This window comes from Cebidichthys violaceus, unplaced genomic scaffold (genome assembly GCF_023349555.1).
Source record: "Cebidichthys violaceus isolate CVI_PGR_0920_01 unplaced genomic scaffold, fCebVio1.0.p SCAF_6, whole genome shotgun sequence".
Classification (NCBI taxonomy): domain Eukaryota; kingdom Metazoa; phylum Chordata; class Actinopteri; order Perciformes; family Stichaeidae; genus Cebidichthys; species Cebidichthys violaceus.
Window position 1 is genome coordinate 11,436,887 of NW_027176816.1, and position 24,798 is coordinate 11,461,684.

The 24,798-nt window shown below is 40.6% G+C and overlaps 1 protein-coding gene across 4 annotated transcripts in view; it reads right to left on the reverse strand.

Annotated features, from left to right (window-relative positions):
• The window catches only part of rad54l2 (RAD54 like 2), a 67,168-nt gene that overhangs the window by 38,020 nt on the left and 4,350 nt on the right, over window positions 1-24,798 (reverse strand). For 2 of the 4 annotated variants that reach the window (XM_068733451.1, XM_068733449.1), the window contains exon 2: window positions 10,688-10,851. In XM_068733451.1, coding sequence (XP_068589552.1) covers window positions 10,688-10,805 — 118 coding nt within the window. In that variant the 5' untranslated portion in view covers window positions 10,806-10,851. Of the gene's footprint in view, window positions 1-77; window positions 295-10,687; window positions 10,855-24,798 lie in introns of those variants that run through there. The other 2 variants (XM_068733450.1, XM_068733453.1) reach the window with 2 other exon arrangements.

The following is a 24,798-nucleotide window of genomic DNA, read 5'->3' on the forward strand; positions in this document are numbered from 1 at the left end:
AAAAACATCTGCCAACTAACGAGAAAAGCAGTCACACACTGAGCAAGTGAGTCAAAAAAATAATTTAAGCTACTCACCCATGTCATGTGGTTGAGAGCCGTTTTTGTTTCCTACTCTGGTGGATCCATGCCTCCTCTACACTTTCACTCTTTGAAACTCACTCCAGCCCTTGCGTGCTCCTCCTTCATGCCGCTGACACATTCAGTGTCCCGTCCGAACCGTGTGAGTGTGTGTGAGGCTCTCAACAACGAGCTCTAGTGTCGTCTCGCAGCTTTACCGGCACTCCAGTGAGGACAGAAGGCCATCAGGACAATTACAAAACAATGAGTCGCTTAAAAGCTGCCCTGGCCTGTCGTGTGTAGGAAACCCCCCCTGCCCACTTGTGCTGGTTTTCATGTCTACTTCCTCCTCCTCCCTCTCTTTCTCCACTCCCCTGCCAACTGACACAGGAGAGAGTGTGATGTCAGCAAGCCACGCCCCCTCCAGAGAGGCTGCCTTAGGTAACAGGTTTAATGGTGTTAAAGCAGGAATAGATGGACGGGGAAAGAGACAGAAAGAGGGTGAGAGGAAGAGCGTTTACTACAACATCTGGACGTGTTGATTTATGGTCATTTCACTGGAATCTTGTGACGATCACCACTTCTCTTTTAACAACACATTCAAAATAATATAAAATCCTTTGAGACTGACTGAAATTTGAGTGTATGAAGATAAAACTGTGGGAATGAGGAGGATGAAAAGATATAACGACTGAAAGAGAAAGAGGACGGTATTAACCAGCCAAATTATCATTATTTTAACAGAACAAATCAATCAAAATATGAATCCCAACATCAATCACAATCATTATTAGTCTGGACAGACTGAGGTGTATATAGAATAACTATACTCTAGGTCCCTCATATCAAGTCTTGTCCATTTTAAACTATGGTAAGTAAGAAGGTTGACAGAGCTCTGCAGTAAAAGTAATTTGACTGCTTCTATGTGAAGCTTTGAATGTGAAATCAATTACTGTTGAGACGAAGTCAGAGATTAGATTCAACTCAACATTTCAGCGTCGGTTTGTGGTGTTGTGATGGACTGTAAATGTCTTATATATTTTAAAACTCTCCTTTTATTTAGTCTATAACTTACATTTAGCAAAAATATCCAAAATAAAATGTCTACTTTGGTTCAGTTTGCTGAGTATAGTGAACATGAATTCTCACCTACATTTATCTAAATCTATTAAAATCAAATTAGTCACATTTTTGGGCTTTATTTCTCTCAGCAGGCAACAGTTACTTTGCAAATATATATCAGAGATCAGTCCACACCTGGCATTAAAATGTGTCTCCACATTCGTCTGGAGAGTCCACTTCGGATTTCACTTCCCGCTCTTTAGCAAAAAAAAAGAAACTTGAAAAAGTCATGGGCTCCTTTACCTTCGTCCAGAAAATTCCTGTTTGGCTTCACAGGACAGTGTCGCACACGTAAACGACAATAAACACATCATAAACACCACAAACACATAAATGTGAATACCATCAACACAGAGTATGGCAAGAGGAATTACAGAGAATTACGGGGAGTATATCCTATAAAAATGAAAACTGGAGATGACCACAGTGAGAAAGAGGAAGAGGAAATATATGAAAGATGAGAGGAAGACACAGAAAAGAGGAGCGATAAGCTTACAGAACAAGAAAGGAAGGAAGAAAAAGAAAAAGATTGATGAAAGAGTGGAAATTAAATAGTAAGCTACGGATTTAAAAAAAAACAGTCAAACAGATGAAGTCAATGATTAAAAAACAACCAGGAGGAGAGAAAAATCTGTGATAACAAGGAGAGGGGGCTCAAAACTATCCTGTGAACTTCAGGACCCCTTTAAACCCTCGGTGGTGGAGTGGGATTATCCTCACAGACGCACACACACACACACACACACGAAGGTGAGAGCCCAGTCTCACATGGCTGCACACACTAACCCACATTGCTATGGAGCCTGGGGGAGGAGCCGCGCAGTGAGAAACACTGAGGTTGGGGGAGGAGGTGAGAGGAGGCGGTGACAGCAGCAATGTGAAGCAGAGGACTGCCTGGCTCAGCATCAACACACTCACACACACATTCACCTTTGCCCCACTACCACAGTTCTCTATCCAGCCACGCCTCCTACTGTGAGGAAGCAAGGCTCACATTTCACTGTTTACATAACCTACATTGACCAGTAGAGCGAAAGAGAGAAAGAGAGAGAGGGCATTTTGAGTCACAGTATTTTTTATTCTTATGCACTGCTTCAGAAGAAGAATTCAGATTCTTGACTTGACTTTAAGTAATTTTGTGAACACATATTTGGCTGAAAAGTGGACAAAACCCTTTAAAGACGCTATTTAAGGTCCGACACAAAACAGGACGATGATGTATACTGTTAATTACGCAAAACAACCTGTGCCGATAAAGACATAAAATATCATTAAGCTTATCACCTGAGGCATCACCATCCAATATAGCGTGCAGTGTGCAAGTCCACAGCCAATCAGATCCATTCCCTGTAACGAGCAACGACGCAGCATCAAGCTGTAACATCTCTATGTGTCTTTTGCCGCTATAAACACATCACATATTCTGCAGCTTTTTAAAAAAAATTATGAAACACATGCTGCCTGCAGAGCAACATGGGATCAGATTGTGGTTGTATTGGGCATCTGTCAGGTTTGAATGTGTGTGTCTGTCCCTGAAGACATTTTTTAATTTGTAGATAGTATGTGTCAATACTACAGCTTCTGTTTCTATTGTTTCAGTAGAAGAGTTTTAGAGCAGTTAGAGGACACACAGGAGCTCTGGTTCACTTTTACCTGTGACGCCTTTGAAACCAACATAAACAATACAAGGTTAATGAAGTTTTAGATATACTTGAGGAAACAATTGTAGTTCAGTAGCTCATCTGCAGATATAAAATGAAAGTGTAGTTTGTTTTCTGAGCACTATAAGTTCTTTTTCATGCTGGTTTAAGAGAATCAGAGGTTCAAATGACTTCCTTGTGCTTATTTCCTTCCTACAAGTGAAGAATTTTTCGGCTGTTTTTTGGTGTGAATGACAGCCGTACCACTGACTACAGTCATGAAATATAATTGTGTTCTAAAAATTGCTAAAATGATTTAAAAGCTCCAGATTTATTGAGGATCATGACATGGTAGAGTCAAGAAATACGTATTAAATCTAAAGCTTTTTCAGCTTGCACCAGCTGAATGTTTGCATTGCCTGCAAACATTTGGGTTTTGTAAAGATCTTATCTGCCCCGTGTCATTTATTTTCCTCCTCTTTCTTTTCTAAGTACCAGATATGTGTCTGAAAATGAGTTCTGGTTATAAGATCCACAGCTAACTTATGGTTCAAATCAAAGATGACAGGTGGTTAGACTGATGAGTTATTCCAACTATTCAAACCTAGTTTGTCGAGTCATAACCTCACCTGATCTGAAGTCTGCTCACACACACACACACACACACACACACACACACACACACACACACACACACACACACACACACACACACACACACACACACACACACACACACACACACACACACACACACACACACACACACACACGGCAGTCTGGTGTCAGTATGTGGACCAGCTGGTGTTACTGTGTCACCACCTACACTTCACTCTGTGCAGCTCTTAATCAGGTCACTCACGCACGCACGCACACACACTTTTATTCTAATAACATTAAAGTGTGGTCCAATTTTATTGACTAAATACAAAATGTATACAACATTTAAAGACGTGACTGTATCGAAGCTGACTGAAGCGAGCATATTTTAATGGATCGTCAATAAAGATTCACATTTGTGTCTGAACTCGACTGTTTAGTTCACTTCATCCTGCTGGTGTTGTGTCTCTGCTCTCCTTTTTGTCAAAATTTAACCAGTCTGATTGGTGGATTAATTCATTCTAGAAGCTCAAAGGGCGGGGTTTTCCCAGTTGAAATTTCCAACTTCCAAGTGTTGCAAACGTAAACAGAAACCATGTCTGACCGTGACAAGCTGAGATGTACAAGCCAGTTTCTTTTAGGCCTTTTTGGAAGTACTTCCACTTTGTAACTCAGCTGTACGAGACTCTCTGATAGGAGTCATTTTGACAGTCAAACCTTTTTGATCAAGTAACAGTGTACAGCTGATATTTCAGTGTCAGTTAACATTTAGGTAAATATAAGTAGCCTATTGGATAGGACTCGGGCTCGGGGCAAAAAAAAAAAAAAAAGGACATCAAATCTAAGTTCAATATATACTCAACCACCTGGTGTTCCACTGGTGCAGTATCGATGGAAGTTGGCAAGGTGATGCATCTTGCCGCGGATTAAACCAACAGGTGTCTGTGGTATTCGTGGGAGTAAACATGTTTACTTGTTTTTCTTCAGAGAGAGAGAGAGAGAGAGAGAGAGAGAGAGAGAGAGAGAGAGAGAGAGAGAGAGAGAGAACTCTGCTTGCCCACGCCTACACACAGGCAGGGGAGCAACAGGCTAATTAACGGACTATTACTCTCCTACTCTCTGGAGTCAGTGCGTGTGTGTGTGTGTGTGTGTGTATGTGGGGGGGTCTTACGAAAAATGTGACTAAACCTCGTGACAGCCTCATCTGAGCTCAGAGAGCCAATAACATGTAGCACACACACACCTCAGTCTGTTCACACACATAATCTTTCTCATTCATACACACAACAAACCCTGACATGCACGATGAAAAGGTGGGAACACACACACACACACACACACACACACTTGACCCAAAACAGACATCCCAGCAGCACCGTGTTGCTGAGGAGGAGGATGTTATTTTTTTTCACCTCCCCGCGTTCATTTCTCATTGTCAGTTTTTGACGAATGGCTTCTTTCTCTCCCTCACACACACACACACACACACACACACACACACACACACACACACACACACACACACACACACACACACACACACACACACACACACACACACACACACACACACACACACACACACTCACACACACGCGCACAAACACTCATACACTCACCAGGGCCCCAACAAGGGGTATGATCCTATCGTCGTCACTCCAGGTGTCCTGTTATAGGCACACACACTGACAGCACATGCTCAGACCACACGAACACACACACACACACACACACACACACACACACACACACACACACACATGCATCCAGTATATACGCCATTGATGTTAAAGCTCAAAAAGCACATCGCCCATCTCACGCACAGTTGGTGCTGTGATACTGTGACATCCCACATTGGCACCATCTGTTTATGTAGGATTGATTCTGACTTTAAAAGGCTCCTCATGGCCGGCCTCCAAATTAGTGAGCCACTCTGGCTCTGCCAAAATCACATTCAAATTCCTAAAACTCATATTCAGTGATTAGCTAAATGTGTATGATGTTTTTGTCATGCTTGAGATGTCATCATATGTATAAGCTGAACATTTATTTATATTTTATCTTGTGTCCGTTTGACTGATTTCTGTCTTGTTAATTGTATTCTTGTATCTTTGTTTAGTTTGCTTTGTGTTCAGCCCTTTGTAACATTGGTTTTGAGAAGTGTAATTTAAATACTTTATTATAATCATTGTCTATCAGATGACAACATATCATAAGTACTAGTTGTTCTTTTTGTATGATTATCTGCCATTTCATTATTTTCTATTAAGTACACTTAGTCACTCTGGATATGGCCACACTTTATGTTTTATGTTCGATTGCAATGTATTATTCCCATTAGATTGCACATGTATGTCCTTACACTTATTTAAACATACACTGATTCAATATGTGTAGATATTTGGGTCTAATTGTCAATATAGACTTGAAAATACATCTGGAAGTCATAGAAATAGAAACCATAAACCGCATGACTGTTTTATGCTAATTCAGTGTATCAAAATCAAGGTTTTTCACACTGAAAGCAGCATTATGGTCTCTTTTGACCTTCCATCTGAGTCAAGTGGTACATTTCCATTGCATCACTTCTAAATGAGGTGAATAAGAGAGCAGAGAGGAAACAGTAACATTAAAACACACACAAACAAACACAACTCTAATCAGAAACCAGCACTTTATACATGCTGGGAAATTACTTTTAAAACTTGCCTGCAAATAGCAACAGAATGTGTCATTCCCCACACGTATGTGTGTTATGTGATGCCAGTGATCACCATGACAGCCCAAAACGTCTCCTAGGAGAAAACAACAAACTCAACTTTCTAAAAATTCACCTGACCTTCTCCTATTTAAAGAGAGCAAATCAAAAATATAAAAAGCATCACTTCATGTGCGTTCATGAAACAGATGTAGAGAGAGGCACTTATGGAATACATCTGCAACTGAACAACTTCTTGGCTGTAAATAACTGTTTTGATGTCTTCCAGACAGGCTTTCGACAGCACCACAGTACTGAAACTGCTCTTGTTAAGGTTTTCAACGACATCCACTTAAACACAGACAATGGCAGAATTTCAGTCTTACTATTACTAGATCTCAGTGCTGCATTCAACGAGGTCGACCATGACATACTACTAGAAAGACAAAAAATCTGGGTGGGACTCTCTGGCACAGCAGACTGTTTTCAAACACTGGTTTGAATCCTACTTGAAGGACAGAGAATATTTTGTGTCTGTAGCTAATTACACATCAGAGCTGACTAAAATGACACGTGGTGTTCCCCAAGGTTCAATATTGGGGCCTCTTCTGTTCAACATCTACATGCTTCCACTAGCTCAGATTATGGAAAACAACAAAGTGTGTTATCATAATTATGCAGATGACACACAAATCTACATAACTATATCACCAGGGGACTATAATCTCATACAGGGGCTGGCTAAATGCATTGAACAAATCAAAAACTGAATGTGCCAGAATTCTCTTCAATTAAACAAAGATAAAACAGAAGTAATTGTTTTTGGTACCAAGAACGAACGATTGAAAGTCAGCGCTCAGCTTCAATCACTGACGTTAAAAACCACAAACCAAGCCAGAAACCTAGGTGTAGTTATGGATTCAGACCTCAACCTGAACAGCTTTATCAAGACAATTACAAAATCAGCCTACTATCACCTGAAGAATATATCAAGGATTAGAGGACTTATGTCTCAACAGGATTTGGAAAAACTTGTCCATGCATTTATCTTCAGTAGACTCGACTACTGTAACGGTGTGCTTACAGGTCTCTGTAAAAAGTCAATCAGAAAGCTGCAGCTGATTCAAAACGCTGCAGCTCGAGTCCTCACTAAGACCAAGAAAGTGGATCACATCACTCCAGTTCTGAGGTCTTTGCACTGGCTTCCTGTCCAACAAAGAATTGACTTTAAAATCCTGCTGTTGGTTTATAAAGCACTGAATGGTTTAGGGCCAAAATACATCTCTGATCTGCTGCTACCTTATGAACCATCCCGACCCCTTAGGTGGTCTGGGACTGGTCTACTTTCTGTTCCCAGAGTCAGAACTAAACATGGAGAAGCAGCGTTCAGTTTTTCTGCTCCACATATCTGGAACAAAGTCCCAGAAAGCTGCAGGTCTGCAGAGACCCTCAGATTTTTCTGTTTGCTGCTGCCTTTGATTGAACCAGATTCAAGGATATTAATCAATTTCTGCATTTTACTACTGTATTTTATTTCTTAAACTGCACTGCAACTATTATTCTGTTTTTAGCTTTTTAGTGTTTTAATGACTGTTTTTAATGTTTCAATGAATGTTCTTAATTATTTTTAAATCTCCTTTTCTTTTGCGTTATGTTTTGATGCTTTTAATGGTTTTATGTGAAGCACTTTGAATTGCCTTGTTGTTGAAATGCGCTATACAAATAAACTTATTGCCTTGCCTTGCAACAATGTAACTGGACATCATGCTTGAGGGTGGTACCAGCAGTCCCGTACTCTAATTATTTTTTTCATAATCCATAAAACTGTAATTTCCTTCTGTGCTGTTGATGCTGTTCATTTTTTAAAATCCTCATAGAGCTTCAAACCATACTTCTACACGTTTCCATATTCTATTTGCGATGATGTTGTCACATGACTCTATTAAACTCCCACTTTCTTTATTATTCCTGTCTCTGTGTTCTCCTTTTCTACTAACTCTGTACTTATTCTGCTCTATACACTACTGACATGTACAACAAAACGTATTCTAAAATCTAATTGGTTTTGTTTAACCTAATTATTGGTCTTTAACCATTAATGGTTAAAGACCAATAAAGCATTATTTTGGCAGCAAACAACCATTTGCTAGTGTAAACACATAGTGTAGTAATGGCGTCCTGCTCTAAATTTGGACTTTAATGCCGGGCGCAAAGGAGAAATAATATGTAAATGCTTTAAAGACAGAGAGATGATGAACTTTAAAGCAGGTGGTTGACGGCATATCTACCAAAGTTGAAGAATACTAACGTTCGTAAAGTCATAACATTAACGAAAAGAAGAATGAATAAAAATGTAGGGACAGAAGGAATGTGTTGAATGGAGAGGGACGAAGGTAAATCAAGAGTATGAAGAGAAGAAGAATAGAAAAAGGCTGAGAAATGATGGGATGTCAAACCTTGAGCAGGAAAGCATCACAACTCTGAAGGGGGTCGGCGTCCTGGTGACAGTTGTGATGGCAACCGTGGGACAGACGCAGGAGACAGTGGGGGGGTGATAATATCTCAAGAGCACAAACAGACAAAGTGAGGAAGATAAACATGTAGACGCGTTGTCATCCATCAGACCTTTCATTCCTTCTACCACCTGCTAAGGCGAATAAATGATGACACTATAGTGACACAACACAGATATTTTCCAACCCCAAAAAGATTGCTGAACACTTTTATAGTTACTTAAATAAATGCTTCAGTAATCTGCTCGGTTCACTCCCTCAGGACAAGTGTATTACTGCAGTGCCACCAAAGAGCAGATCACAAGTCTTTGCATTCATTCAGTACCGCTTCTAAATAACCATGTGAGACAGTGAACATTTAGCATGCTTTAGTTTTTGTCAAAGTTACAAAGCAAAAGGGTTGTTTTTAAAATGTCCTCCTTGTTGATGCACTTTCAGAGGTGCATAAAAATGTGGCTGCCAAACAGAAACCCCATCAAAAGTGCCTTATAAGCCCGAACATAAGCAGGAAGGAATCGGATCCCCTTTTTGCTGGATGATTGTTGGTACAGCATCATAATCACCAGCATCTCTCCCTCTCTCATACAAAGACATTGAGAGCCTACATTACTAGGATAACTATATGGCATCAAACTGGGGTACTGCTGCTGTAATTAGGACAACATGTACAGGCTGTCTGTTGAAGAGTTCTTCACATGTTCACACGTCTCTGCTACCGAGGCCCAAACATATCCAGCAATCTGCCACGTTAGAGGGTTAGCCAACACTGACTCACAGCTCTCTATAGCTCCGTTTTGCAATCACGTGACTATGATGACGCGCAAGATTCAGATAGAGGGCAGGAAGTGAAGAACCTGTAATACTGCACCAATTAGAAATGGAGAAAAGTAAACACATAAAAGGGTTGGGTTGAACCTGCACGCAGCAGTTATCGCCAGAAAATAGAAACACATATTGGATGAGATCCCTACAAAATGACGAAGAGCGAATTTTCCCCACAATCTTTCGTTGATTTTGTCTAAGAGAGAGAGAGAGAGAGAGAGAGAGAGAGAGAGAGAGAGAGAGAGAGAGAGAGAGAGAGAGAGAGAGAGAACATGAAGTGAGAAAGACAGAAACAAAATGAAGACATCTTGGAAAAGACAAGGAAAGAAACAAGGATGTTGTGATTGTTTGTGTGCGCAGGGTGGTTGATTTTATAATAAGCTTGAGAATCCACTCACTATGGAGTGACAGAGGAGGACAGGGTACGACTACGGCAAAAGTACGAGAAAACACACACCGCTATGAGTGGACGAGTAAAAGCATTAACACTAAATAAAATGGAAGAGGCAGATTTTACATTCAAAGACGATTGTTGTTCCTGCAGTTAATCTCATTTAGTTCACGCCTAAATACCTCAGAATTGAAAAAACACATGGGAGGAATGTTACTACAGTACATTAAGTTTATGAAATGTTAAGATGTCAAGGTAACAAGGTGCTTTCTGATCATGCTGCCCCTCTCACTACATTTCAAAGCCTAAAAACGTGACATACTAAAAAAAAAACGCAGGCTGTTCTTTCCCATTAATGATGTCAAAGTCATCCAAAGACTGACGCTGTTTTAGTTATCCAACCAAACTTGAAATCTTACCGCCTACACACACACACACACACACACACACACACACACACACACACACACACACACACACACACACACACACACACACACAAACTCAGCATCAAATAGAACCAATGATGATTCATTGGGTTATGTAACAAATACTGGCAACAGAAGAAGTGAGAGGAGACGAGGAAGTTTAGAGGAGTCTGTTTCCTGAGGGGGGACAGAAGGTCAAAGGCTGATGTGGAGAACTCGTCTGGTCACACATGTGGACGGTACAGCCGCTGGTGCAGTTTGTTCCAACAGCTCTATGTCTTTAAAAAAGTAGATGCAAACAATGAAAGAATTGTAGCAAAACTATGGCCAGTTTCATCGTGCTCGTCAGCCGTCAACCTCTCTCTTCTTACCCATAATCCTTTGTGTTTTAGTACTTGCAGCATTCCGACTCACCAGGTATCCACTCATCCCCCTCATCATCTCCGTCGTTGTCTTCGTCTTCATCAGTGAAGTGGCCGATCTCTCTCGCCCTCTTCCTCCCATTCAGACGCTCCTCTTCTTCAGCGGACATCCTGACCGGTAGGCTGCTGCTACCTCAGCATGGCCGCACTACACACCTGAAACAAAAAGGTACAGGTGGGAATGAATAGATGAACAAGTACACAGACATGTGTGACTTGTCTCTGTTCCTCCTCTGACGTTTTTCGGCTTTTCTTGTGAGAAGAAAGTTTTGCTGCTTTATCCTCACTCCAAAGCCTTCGGTACAGTACCACAGGGTGACTTTGCATATCTGAAACTAGCAGCACAAAGTAAAAAAGTGCACTCACATGGACTACAATTACCAACATACATCACAACCCTTGCGGCAGACACCTCTAAGCGCAACTGAGTCTACGCAAAGAGAAGTAAAAAAAAGTCAAGCAAGTACGGCATAAGTGTGGTTGAACACTGTGCGTTACAAAGTGTGTGTGAAAGATACTTGGTAGTTAGCAAACATTAGCTGTTAGCAGCCTGCCATGGCTAAATACGAAGCTAACGGCTAAATCCGACATTGGGAGCATTGTCATTGCCTCTCCACAGCTCTTAACATGTCGACAGCGGCTCAAAGCTAACGGTGCTAACAGCGCTAATAGCGCAAACTATGGTGAAAGTGTTGACAGAACTAATAGTGGGTGCTACGCTTCCGCTACGACGCTGTCAGTCGTGGCGGCATTATCAGCTGTAACCGCCATATGAGAGCGGTACAGACCGGTGGCTGTCAGATAGCCATGTGGGGCACGCTCACGTGCACTCATAGCACGCGCCGCCGCCCGGCTCTGTCAACAAAGCACAGAGAAGCTCAGATAACAACTTACACATAGGGAGAGAGATTTTCTCTGCTCAGGTAGGCGTTACTCCACTATATCTTTACATGGCAAATAGCTGTTTGCTGCTTTATTAACGTTCACAATGTTAAATACAGATCCTCCAACTGCCGCATTTAGTTACGCTATGATGCGTTCAGATCTATCCAGTAGAATTGAGTATTGGGCAAAGGTAAATAATAACGTTCTTATGATGTGTTCAAACATAATCTTGTAAAACGTAGTTTTTGATGAGAAACTTAAATACGGTTGCTTGAAGGAAATTATTTCACAGCAATATAAGATAGAAATTAGAGAGCAATTATGACCCGTTTGACTTCCTAACACTAGCTCTAAGCAGCCTATAATGCATGATTAAAACTACTCATGCCAAGATTTCTTTAGGACAAAGGAAATATTTGAATAAAAATGCAATAATTTATTCCCAATTCATTTGGATTGTGCGTTTCATACCACTATAGATGACAATAACAAAGTAAAAGGATAATCTTTTGAATATTTGATGACTGACTTCGGGGTGGTTGAAATTATTTTTCGGAACTGTAGTGAAAAAATTTAGTTTGGAGCCTTGTATACCAACGCTATAACAAAACAAAAGATTGATATCGCCCATATATCTACTGATATGGCTCATCGACAATCGGCAAACGGATATCTGCGGCCAAAAAAAGACATGATCTGTGCATCTCTGATACAAGTACACACGCCCCTCCTTACTTTGTGCCATCACTAATTATATATATGTTCCGATACATAACAAGTGACCTGCTATTGGAATTGAATTTGTAAGATTAAGAATTCCTCTTGCCTTAATGTCCCAATCCAACATGTCTTCATACAGGATGAACATTGTTGAAGTACTTTTAAGTTTCCCCAAAATACAAGAGGTGGTTTAGATACACACAATGACGGACTGAATGGCCACAAGACATCACTGAAATTTACTTGCATTAAAAAAAAAAATCAAGGAGGGAGTTTTTGGGGGTAATATACATCACGTATTGTGTGCCATGAGTCTGCAGCTAAAGCTGAAATCTAGTCTTCTGGTATCATATACTTCTCATTTTTTATTTCTGAAATATTGAACAGCTGGCACACCGCACAAGTGCTGTAACCTGCATCCAAAGCATCATTGACATGTGGAGCAAACATCAAAAAGTAAATTGCAAAAGTCTCAATGTTGCTTTTTTTTCCTTCTTTGGTGGACATGGATTACAGCGTTTTGCCTGTCTGTCATTTTAGGACATTTTAAGTAACTTCTAACAACAAAATTGAGTATTTGAGTCTATTCTCATATTTATATAATATGTGCATTCTCCTGAGAAAATGTTGTTTTGTTGTTTCTTTTAGTTAACCTCCAAGGTTTTGAATTTACTAAAAGGCAGATCAGGAGCATATAAAAGGTCATTTTTGAGAGACATAAAGATCACAACCTGCAGATGAAAGACAGAGCTGTAGAGCCAACGGAAAGAGGGAAATGAACCACAGAGAGACACACACAATAAGAGAGCTCTCAAGAGTTCCTGGGATGCTTTTAAAGCACCATCTCTCAGCAGCAGGACAATTACATTCACATTACTCCCAGTCTTTTTCTGTGTGCCAGAGTGAGACCATCATAATCTGAAACCACAGACTCCTGCCATGCCCTTCACTATCAGCTGTGATCTGGTAAGAACCTTTTTTCTTTTCTTCCTTTTTTAGTTTTATAGCACTATTCTGTCATGAACAACAATAAGCACAATCATTATCTTGTACAACAGAACACAAACATGTAATGTCATTCAACATTACAGAAATTCTGAACAATTTAGAAAACGAGACTCTCAATGCATTTTGTCGAAGGAGACAAATATCTAAATCACAAAACCTCCCGAGTTACGGTGAAACATTTCCTTGGCCTACATTTACCACCGTAAACAAGAATTATCGCTTTAGTTGTCTCGCTTGGTTAAAAACAAAGGCTTTGAGTAATGTGCGCTCCCACTCAGCATCACAGCAAGGTTTACTCTGATCACCTGCCAGCTCACCTTGCATAACGTTACTCAGCAGATTACACAACGGGTAGTTGTCCGGCCAAGTTGACTTATTGGCCAGACGGGGCGGTTTTACAACACTACGACCAAGAAACCTGGTGAACTCACTTTTGCTCTGTTGTTCTGCTTTCCCAAAACATAGCCATGTATAGAGATGTATATAAGATCACAGAATATATTTAAAATGTTCTCTATTTGTTATTCAAAGCATAATAGAGCAGCAAACGACTATTAGTTATGTAAAGATATAGTGGAGTAATGTCTACCTGTGAGAATGAAGTCACTCTCCCTCTGTGTGTGTTGTTATCTGAGCTTCTTTGAGCTTTGCTTACGGCCGTAGTGTATGTCAGATGATAGCAGCAAGCTGGAGAGCAAAGTTATCATGCCCTCATTAAGTCTCATTTTATTCTTCATTGTTTCCACCCTGGATTAAGGTAATAAAACACCTTCAGTTAAGGGAACAGTGTGGGGGATACTTTGGCAGACTGTGTTGTCTTCATATAATAACCTGAGACTAACAATCGTTGCATTTTCATTAGTTTAGAACAAGCCGTTCATCTTCCTCTTCACAACGTCCGCACTGTAGAACCGCCATATGGTACAGTAGCCCTAAACGAATAAACCAAACACTGGCTCTAGATAGGGCCTTTCACGTTTTTTACATTACCTGAAAGGCCCCCGTCCTTCTCCAAAACACCTGGAAGGGGAGGGGTGAGCAGAGTGGGTGTATAGTTGGTTGCAATCTGCCACCTCACCACTAGATGCAACTAAATCCTACACAGTTTCTAGAAGAAAGCAATATTTACTGTCTGTATGACAGGACATGACCTGTGGTTTCAGTTGCTCTGTGCGACCCAAACATCCTACACAGCCTCCTCCCAATGACCTTTTTTTGTGGCAATACAACCATGGCACTATATCCCTCAACAATACTAAATATAAGTTTATGACTGCAAGAGGTTCTTTAAACCCTAAAAGTGTTTCAACAATTGCTGTTGTTTTTTGGTCTTCACATAAGTTGGTAAAACAGCCAGTAATCATGTAGGCCTGCTCATACTATCCCAAACTGAGCACTGAGGGTTCCCCCTCTAATTGCCGATTCCTCAAAAAGACCCCATGCTTCAGACACTGTTATCACGTTATCAGCCACAGAACACGCTGTTGGGAAAAGTGCACTCCAGTAAATTGGGAACAAGAACATACAGTTCTTGGATCAGTGAAATTCTTATGCAGCATTAAATGCCAGGGAAGTGTTGGCTGCAGACGTTGGCTCGGGGGCCGTTATGTGCGCCCGTTACTTGTGAACATACTGTTTGTGCAGCTATGTATAAGGCTGCCATTCAAAGCCCAACAGAGTAACTATCTTGTTACTGACATGGAAAACCTGTCATCAAGAGGTCACTGCTAAAAACATGACTGATACCGAAGCAGATGGTACTATTGTAACTGTACCTTTAAAAATGTACAGAAAACTTTCAGATGAAACTCCCACAGACATACCGTACAGCGTGTTATTAGCCTACATTACTTGGAAGTCACAACCAGCCAAAAAAAGCTTCATTCATCGCCATCAGGTTTTATGTAACTTTATACACCAGGGGAATACAGGCCAACTCAGTTCATGGCAGGCCTTCAGGGCTGTAAAATAAGAGTTGCGTAACATACAGTATATGTGAGCTACTCTAAGCATCTTCATGTCGGAGCAGCATGAAGGTTAGACTCTTGTTTGTCTTTCTTCTTACCTGAGACAACCTTTTTTACAGCCTGGAGGCAGACATGACGCATGACCACTATAACACAATCCCGTGCAATGCGTGCCTGCAATAACTTTGTGCAGATTACGTTCAGCATTTCATAAGACTCTGTATTGACTCAGTTTTATGAAGGATGTCCACTGGGTGTGAAAAATTATACGAACACGATGAAATGCAATAAAAACCCATTCGCCACAAAATATAGCCCCAATTTATGACCACCGAAGTACGTGTAAATCCTTGACATAGTTCCAAAACGAGGCTTCACAAATGTAGGATTTACTGCAGGGATGTTGCAATGGATTGCATTACACTGTTCTGTGCATGTGTTTGACACGTTGTGTCCAAAAAAGCTAACTAAGGAGCTTACAAACCTACAAACATCGCAATAACTTGCTTTCCGCTCTGCACTGATCTGACAACTTCCACTGGGTGCATTGTCGGTGAATCTTGTCGTTTTAGCATTGAACAAGACAGTTTTCACGTGAAAAAGTCAAATGACACCAGAGGAGTATTTAGGTGGCTCCTGACAAAACAGAAGAATAATATGCATGCACGCATTTCATGTAAAATTTAGTCACGAGTTCAGTAATACTGTCGGACGACATTCTTGACGGTCTGTACAACAAGAAAAATGCAACACTGGGGGACGAATGGACAACACTTTCAAAGAAATCTCCCTTCATCCGAAAGCAGCTATACCACAAACTTACAATAACATTCAAGCTCTTTTGAAAATACTTGTTGAAATCTTAATTAAAAAAAAGAAGAAACCATCTGTGTTTTACACCCTACACCATCCTACCTTATATAACCTCACACAGCGGGCCAAGGAGATGTTCCAGGGACATCTGATTCAGCCAACATTGCATTATGGAGTACAGCATTTCCTTGGGCTGGGCCAGACAGAGTGAGAAGCAATTTAAATTCAATGAATATGGAAACGGGATGCTGATGAGTGCAAAATATAAAAAGTAGGGGGGGGGGGGCAAATAAAAAGAGGGAGGCATGGAGGATGATAGGGGAGATGGACAAAGAGAGGAGGAGATGTGGGAGGGGGAGGAGTATGAGGCATGGGGGAGGGGAGAAGTCTGGTCTGTCTGGTGTCCTAAAAACACCCCCATGACCAAAGGGGGGAGGGGACAAGATAACCTAAAATTCTCTAGTAGAAAATAGGACAACACTGTAGCCTGACCCAGCAGGAGATCAGCTACATGTGGAATCTCCTCCCAAAATGAGGAACCTACCACTCTGAATATGTCAAGGCACATGGACACAACCACTGAAGCTCCAAATAGTACAATTTGAGGATTTATTTTTATAGAGCAATATTTGCAGCATTTATTGTACAAATTTCTTGATTATTTTCACTATCAGTTACTCTGTCAATTACTTAATTCATTCACTGATTAATTGTTTGGTCAATGAAATATCCCAAAAAATAGTACAAATGCCAGCGCCTCAAGATGTCTTCAATAAAAAAAGTTGCAAATCTTCACATTTCAGAATATTTGCCATGTTTCACTGCATCCTGGAGGCAGACGGGTCCCAGCACATTCTGAGCCTCATAGTCTTTCTAGCATCAGGGTCTTAACCGGACACCAGTAGCCACAGGGACACTGTGGAGGGAGCCCAGACTGATGTGTGATGCTTTTTTAATATTTATATGGACTGCATACCAAAATATAACAGCTTATTGCATTTCTTTGTTTTGATACAATCCGAAAATAAAATTGAATATGTAGTCTCGGCCATAATAAAAAAATTCAGTAACTGTCTTGATCAGACGTTTTATAAATTGTACATAAATGCCAAAGCTTGTGACTGCATTGTTGTTTTCCAGCATCTCTTTCACCTTCCTTTCAACCCACCCGCTCAAACCAGAACAAATCATTTGCCCGTGGGAAACTCTGACTTTAATGTTAAATATCAGACAGTCAATGTGACAGAGGTTCTTCCCAGAAAACAGCCACAACATTGGTTTTTAATATTTTTCATGCATTCAATGTTGTTTAAATGTTTTTTGTTTGTTACACATAACTAACTATAGAGCGAGGAACATACGTATGTGTTGTTGAGTACATACAAATGCGTTTGTGTTCTTCGCATATTTTGAGAACTGTCCAACTGATCTACTTCACAGTAAGTGGGTGTATTGCTGGGGATAATTAGAACACGTGACACGTTCAAAATTCATAAACTTTGAATAAACAACCGAACAGCGCGTTGTGCAACAGCGGGGCTTCAGGGCTCTGCGGAGTCGAGCATGTCGTTCGCAGCTGGCCTTTACGGTTCCAGACAACGCTGCAAGCAGCAATACATGCAGCCAAGCATTCAGTCCATTCCAAATGGTCACATCCTCCTTACAGCCACGCCCCTAAAGAGGAAACTGCACTAGTTTTGACTCAATGTGGGGAACCAACAGACCCTAGTTTGTGATTAAGGTTGATAACACAGGACCATTCTTACACAGAAGTGTGTCCTACTTAGGGTTTAAAATCAACAAAATACTTCATATATGCACCCTCGGACAAACACACCATGTAATTACCTCTTTACCTCCTTAAAGAGAGCAAGTAAGAGAGAAAGAGAATGATAAAGAAGGCGGGCAGTGAGAAGACAGCTGCTTGCATAAGCTGCCTTACATAAGATCTGGCTAATAATGCCACTGTTCAGCTTACGAGAACAAAAGTTGTACAATATGTATGCCAGGCTGTAAGGACATTGTGTACACACACACACACACACTGTAATTTCTCCACTCCTCCCTCCCTCTATTTCCGAGCTTGAAAGTCGGATTGAAAACCACCACACAGTTTCTTTTTTGTCCAACTTCCCACACACGTTAGTACCTCTACGACCTTTGATGACATAATTCATTCCTTTGTTCCTTATCCTCAGCCTAAAACTAACTAATTTCCCTTAATTACCTTAGTTTCAGAAATGCCTGCTCTCTCAAGATTTGAAAACCCAAAATAGTACTTACAAAGAAAACACACACACACACACACACACACACACACACACACACACACACGGCAGATTTAAAGGGAGGAGATAAAAAGAAAGAGAGAGGGCGGGTGGGGGGGACATGAACTGCATCAAGTCCAAAAAATGCTCATTTTGATGAAATTAATCTTGAGTTCAGGGTTACTTTTAAAATGAGCTCTGAGGAAATGACAGCATGAATTGTGGCTGCAGTTTATAATTTTAACTAGAAAGGTGTACTCAGTGGAGTGCAGTTCTCGGTGTCTGCAATGACCACTGCTGTATTGTGTTGAATGAATACAACCCAAAATTGGCTAACTCCCCGTCTAGACAGTAATGGGCTGTAAGGTGTCGTAAAACGCACTTCATTCAAATTCAAAAACAAGCGGCAACATAGTATAAGCAATCAGCTCGAAGTTGTCGTATGATACATTTCATACAATCGTGCTAAAATCAAATCCATCAAGCTGTATGGCTGCTTAGCAGCGGCTGAGTGGCGGCGAGGTACACAGCAGTGTGTTTACAGGGAGGTCAGTTAGCTGTTAGCCAAACACACCGTTCAAAACAATAAAAGTGAGCAAACCGTTTTCCCCCATTGTGTCTCTGCTGTGTCATCACTAGCAGCCTCTACCGGCCGAGGGTCGGTGAGGAGTAGTGAGTGAGGACTCAGCAGGCAGTATAAAACAGGCAATAAAAGCTGTTTCGAGAAAGTGTGAGTCCCACAACCACAAGAGGTCCTTGAGCATGCGTTGATAACTGGCCACCCAAAATATTATGCAGTTTGCTGCAGCAGAATGCGAGAGTAGCTGTGGACAGACACGGAGGTGCACACTTACTCATGAAGGCACGCACAAGAGCAACCGATCGCATGCTTCTCCTCGCTGTTGTGTTTTTAGAAGGCTCTTCTTTGTACCTCACCCTAACATCAGAAGTATGAAATAACCACTGCTGAACGTGCCAACACTGCCATGTGTATATAAAAACAAAAAATAAACTCATTTTTGTAGATTCATTATGCTTTACACAGAGATATTTCCCTTTAATTTATAACCACTTACAACAGATCGGTCTCCTCCTTTGATGAACTCACAGACTGTACAGTCTGATGATGCACTGACTACACCGATGTCAAATGACGTTGCCGGTCATTTGCAAGAATAACAACGCCGCTTCAATTTGTGTCTCTGAAAACAGATATTGTATAACACCTTGCTTTTATACTTGACTGGCTCACAGACTTAGAATCACATCCCCTTGCTTGTGTAACAGAATTACACAATACTAAAGGCTGGTGATGGTGGTGGGTTTAACCAATCAAATGGTTGCTTTCATTCAAAGGCAACATGACTGACACACACACACATACACACACACACACACACACACAGTTCAAATACACACTGTGTTTGTAAAAACTTCCATCTTGCTTCAATGTGTGTCAGTGCAGCTTGTTTTTTGTAGTTTAAAGTCTCTTCATTTTCCCATGCAAATGCTTAATACTGAATGATGAATTAAGTATTTGTTTGATTCTATTGAAGGTACATGACTTTTAAGAATCATGTTTGTGGGTCTGCTTTACTGACTGCACATCAAGTCAGGAGAGGGACCTTGTTTCATAAATTGTTAAGTGAATTAAAGTAGTGTTTTCAAATTGTTTATTGCTTAAAATAAAATGTAATGGCATCACATGCATTGGCAGACTAAGTGTATTAAAACACCAAATCAAGAAGTAGAGAGACTGTGTCTCAAATCCATACAACATATTAAATCCATGAAGTATATTCTACATATTACTTTTATAATACACTGTTTCAGCAGTTTGTGTCATTAACAAAGTGATGTCGGATGTCGATCGAGGTGCAACTTAGAAAAACATTTGGATGCCTCTTTGTGAAGTTTAACCGGCAGTAGCTTCACAAAAATGCATTCCCATTTTCAGGATCATACTTCGTTCTACTATGTTTTCATGCTTTAATGTTAAAAAAATAATACCGTCAGTCTGACTCAGTTTTAGGGCCCGTCTCCTTAAGCCTCCCTCCCAAAAAAACCCAGTCTGTTCTGATTGGCTTGCAAGAAAAATATAATACACCTTTGCAAAGGTAGTTCTCAAGCCGTGGACTAAAAAGGCCTGTGTGAAATCTGAAATGCTTGTTAAAAGTTTTCCAAGCAGTCCCCAAAGAAACAGTCTGGGTTGTGTTAACTCACAGTTTGTGGGTTGGTATGCACTCCAGATACCCAAATGTTGGGGCACAAACACTGAAAAAGTGAGTTTTTCACCATATGTCCCTTTCATTATATTATTTTCATTTCACCACTACCCACAATTTATTGTGATGTTTTCCAGGTGTGAGCAACTCCTCCATTTCTCAGTGCATTGCATTGTGGGGGAACAGTTTCCATCAACAACACACTCAAAAATAAGCCGTATTTAGGATGTAGACCGCGTGTTTTAAAGTCTGAATACACGACATATTAAAAACCTGTGTGTAGTATGTAAGTGGGACACAGTGTTAGTCATGTTACTTGATTTCTAAGACTTTTCTAAGATTGATCGACTAATTATTTGACTAATTGACTTATTGTTAATGCCAAACTGTGTTACTTTAGCTTCAGTTGACATGTTTTCATATTGTCTTTCCTATCCGCAGCCTGCTGACAGTAATGTGGGCTCAGATACACAAACAGTTTTTCTTATTCTGTCTTTGAACTTGTAAATACCAACGCATTCCAGTTTATTCGGGATTGGCCTGTATTTAATACTTTGGACTCGAGGTCTCACACAAATTAGTGACCTGAATCTGTGAACAATGCTGACCTGCACCAACTCGCTTCACAGAATATTTTTAAACAGGTAAAGCCTCGGGCTAATCCCACCACGGTGTCATATCTAATCCCTGCCCACCTGTGCTCCTTTTGGCCTGCAGCATCAGAGCACAGTTTAACAAAGAAAAAGAGGAAACCTCACCCATCAGTGATCACATCTCTTGTTGTGGAGCTCTTAGAAGTCAGACAGTGGAGACACCAATTCAGTTCTTCTAAATTCTTATAGACAACGTCAAAACACTGAGTTCTTTTTTCGTTCTGATGTCTGAGCAGCATCACATGAGGATAATCAGCTTTTGAGTAATGCAGGAGCCCGCACACTTAATCAATAGCTGCTGGGTCCATGTAGTTGAACTGGAAGGGGTTGAGAGGCAGCAAGGGAGGGATCAGAAATCATTGTGCAAAGATGATCTCTAATTGGATGCTGCTGGCTGCTTTCCAGCCAATCAGGGAGGGTTAAGAGGGTTCACTGGGGTTGTTTAGGGTTCACATGCGGACACGGGAGGGGAAGGGTTTTCTCTGCTCAACCCACCTGAACCTCAGCTTATTCTGCCTGCAGCCAATGCAAAACGAAAAAAACAAAAACAGTTTGACACCGAGAAGACGACTGCACTGAAGAGTTAAGTAAGTAAAAATTGACAACATGACAGTTTGTCACCTTTCCCCCGATGGTGTAAAAACTCAAAGTTTGTGGTTGGAAAAAAGGTTAGTGAGAACTTTGATCAATTATATCTTTGATTCTGATTCATGGACTCCAGCCATCATTTTTCACTATATGAATCAATTTCCTTCCACCATCTAGTGGGCCTGTGGGCAAGCCAGAAAATATTTATCAGAAATCCAATTTTAGAGTTTCCGTCTATCTCTTCCAACGTTTACCTCCTCTCTCAGGTTTATCAGACACAAACATCTAAAAAGGGAATGAGATCAAGTGTGGAGGACAGATTCTTCATCAAAAATATGGTGTAGAATAAATTGTGTCAAAAGTATGGATTGCTGAACCAAAATAAGCAAAATGTGACAGAACATTTAGTCGAGTTAAAGGCGTTTGTTTACATCTGAGCTGATTTTTTAATTAGCCAAGAGTCATTTTAAGGTATCTAGCGATCCGTCGCTACTTCCTCCTTATATACTTTCACATCTTTTACATAGTCCAGAAATGAAAGTCGATTAGTGGCAAAATGCATATTAATTGATATTGAAAATAATAATAACACAGTTGTTCTTATATTACACACGTTATATTAAAATATTTAAGTCTTACCACGCAAAACCTACTTTTGCCAAACTGTTAGCTCCCTCATTACTGAAATCGCATTTTTTGTATCTGCAGTGACCCTTTCTGACCTCTGAGCTTAATCATTAAAAAGGACCAAAAACAAAGTCTGCAGAGTATATCTACAACTCAGCAGTTATCGGAGCTACTCAAGTGGATGCAAGTTTCCTTATTACTCATTTGTTGTTCCAAATATCCGACTCCTGTCTTTACAGAGATTGTACAAAGAGGATAAAGTTTGTCCATGAATATTTGATACGACATACGAGCTCACAGTTAATTGCGACAGTGAGCATAAACACCTTTGTGGTGTATGTTCTGTGGAGGCTCGTGTCACGCCTTTCAGGTTTCACATGTGTGACCCTCAAACAACACATGCTGTTATTTTAGAACTGGGACAAACATGACACACAAACAAACAGGAGTTCTGTCATTTAGATGGGACCCAGATGAAGATAGACAAGATAACAGACAAGCACGAGGTGTAGCCATGGATACTGGTCAACAAATGACTAATGTCAACAATAACAGATACATCTGTTATACTCATGTGAGAGGGGAGAGCCTCTTATCGGAGGTTACTGATCAACAAACATCAACACTAACAACTGCTGTAATCCAGACACACACAGCAGAGGCAGGTCGGGTCTCCAGGAATCTCAAATACTCAGGTTACACAGTCGGGTCAAGAAACAACATAAACCAGATCTAAAAACACACACCCACAATAGTCCTTCTATATTTGAGAGGACCGTCACTGACTCGCAACTGACCCTGACCTAAAACTACATAACCCAAACACCCTCGAAGTTTGTTCAACCTAAATTGGTCAGTTAATCGATTTGTCAGTCAACAGAAAAGGAATCAGCAACTATTCTGATAATCAATTAATCGTTTCAGTCATTTATTTCACACAAAAATGCCAAAATGCCTGCATCTCCAGCTTCTCACATGAGTGAATTTAATCTCTTTTGGACTGGTGGTCAAACGAAACAGGTAATGTGAAGACATCACCTTGGGCTCAGAGCAAATGTAATGGGCATTTTTGACTTTTGAATTTTTACATTTCATGACAAATCAGGAAAACAATCAATATTAAAAATACTTGTTAGCAGTAAACAAAACTGAGGTGCTGTGTTTTGGTTCTATTTTCAACGACAAATTGTTGGTCAGACATTTGAATGGTACATCTGACTGGCTTTGTGTCCATAGCAACACTGGCTGATGCTCATGGGTATCGTAGTATTGACAGCCATTTGCCGTACCAAACTGAAGGAATAATAGACATAGAAATAATTAAAAGTGATGGACACAACATAACCCTAAAGTATGTTATTCTTAAATAGAAAAAAATGCATCCTCCCAAGTTACAACTCTATTGACCCTCACAGAGATAGAAGAACAACAGCAAACAGGTTCATGAAGGCCCAGAGAAAGACACTCTCTCTTCTCAGAAGGACCTTGAATAAAAATCACACAAATCTAAACAAGCTTGCACTCATCAATAAAAACACTTGACTCTCGGAGAATAACTTACGAGCGCTCATGTCTTGAGAAAGACGTTAAATCATTAAAAGTTTAGGCATTCCTCGCAGTATGAGGCCCTGAAGGGAGTTCATCAGCATTACTGGGGGATTTTCCACAACACAGGCTTGGTAGAATCTTTCCATAAAAGGAAAAACAGTTGTGAGGCAAAAAAAAAAAGGCAACCATATGCTCTGTCATTTACCTCACTACAGCTGACAGCCAACACAGAGCCTACAATAGTTGACAAACTACCTCTACTTCTGTCAAAAAAGGGCTGGCTGATCTGTTGATGCTGAAAAACAACCGATAGATTCATCAATTAAACCATCAACGGACAACATCTATCCCTTACCCCAAATTCCTCGCCTTTCTTACTAGAAGTTGCTGACTGTGCCACATTCCTCTGCCATTAAAGATGTAAGAGTTACAGTAAACAAACTAGTGAAGTATTAGTAGGTCAGACACACAGCGGTCCATCACTCACTACATATGTTTTTTACGAATGACTAAAACATGAGAAGCTGCTGAGGTCTACGTTCCTCCCTCCCTTTGTGCTCCACTGATTTAGACTGTTTGGCCAAAAGGAGGAAGGTCAAACCTAAATCTCTACTCACATCAACATTCCCCGCTGTCATGTTTCAGTTTAGTGTGAATATGAGCGGCGGAGGTCGGTCAGATCGCTCTGCCCGGCGTCCATCACTCTGTGCCGTTTTACAAGGAGTGTAGGTCAAACATTGCCAATACGGCTCAGAGAGACACATGCACTCGCTTGTTCCTACTTAACGTTATCATCTTGAAT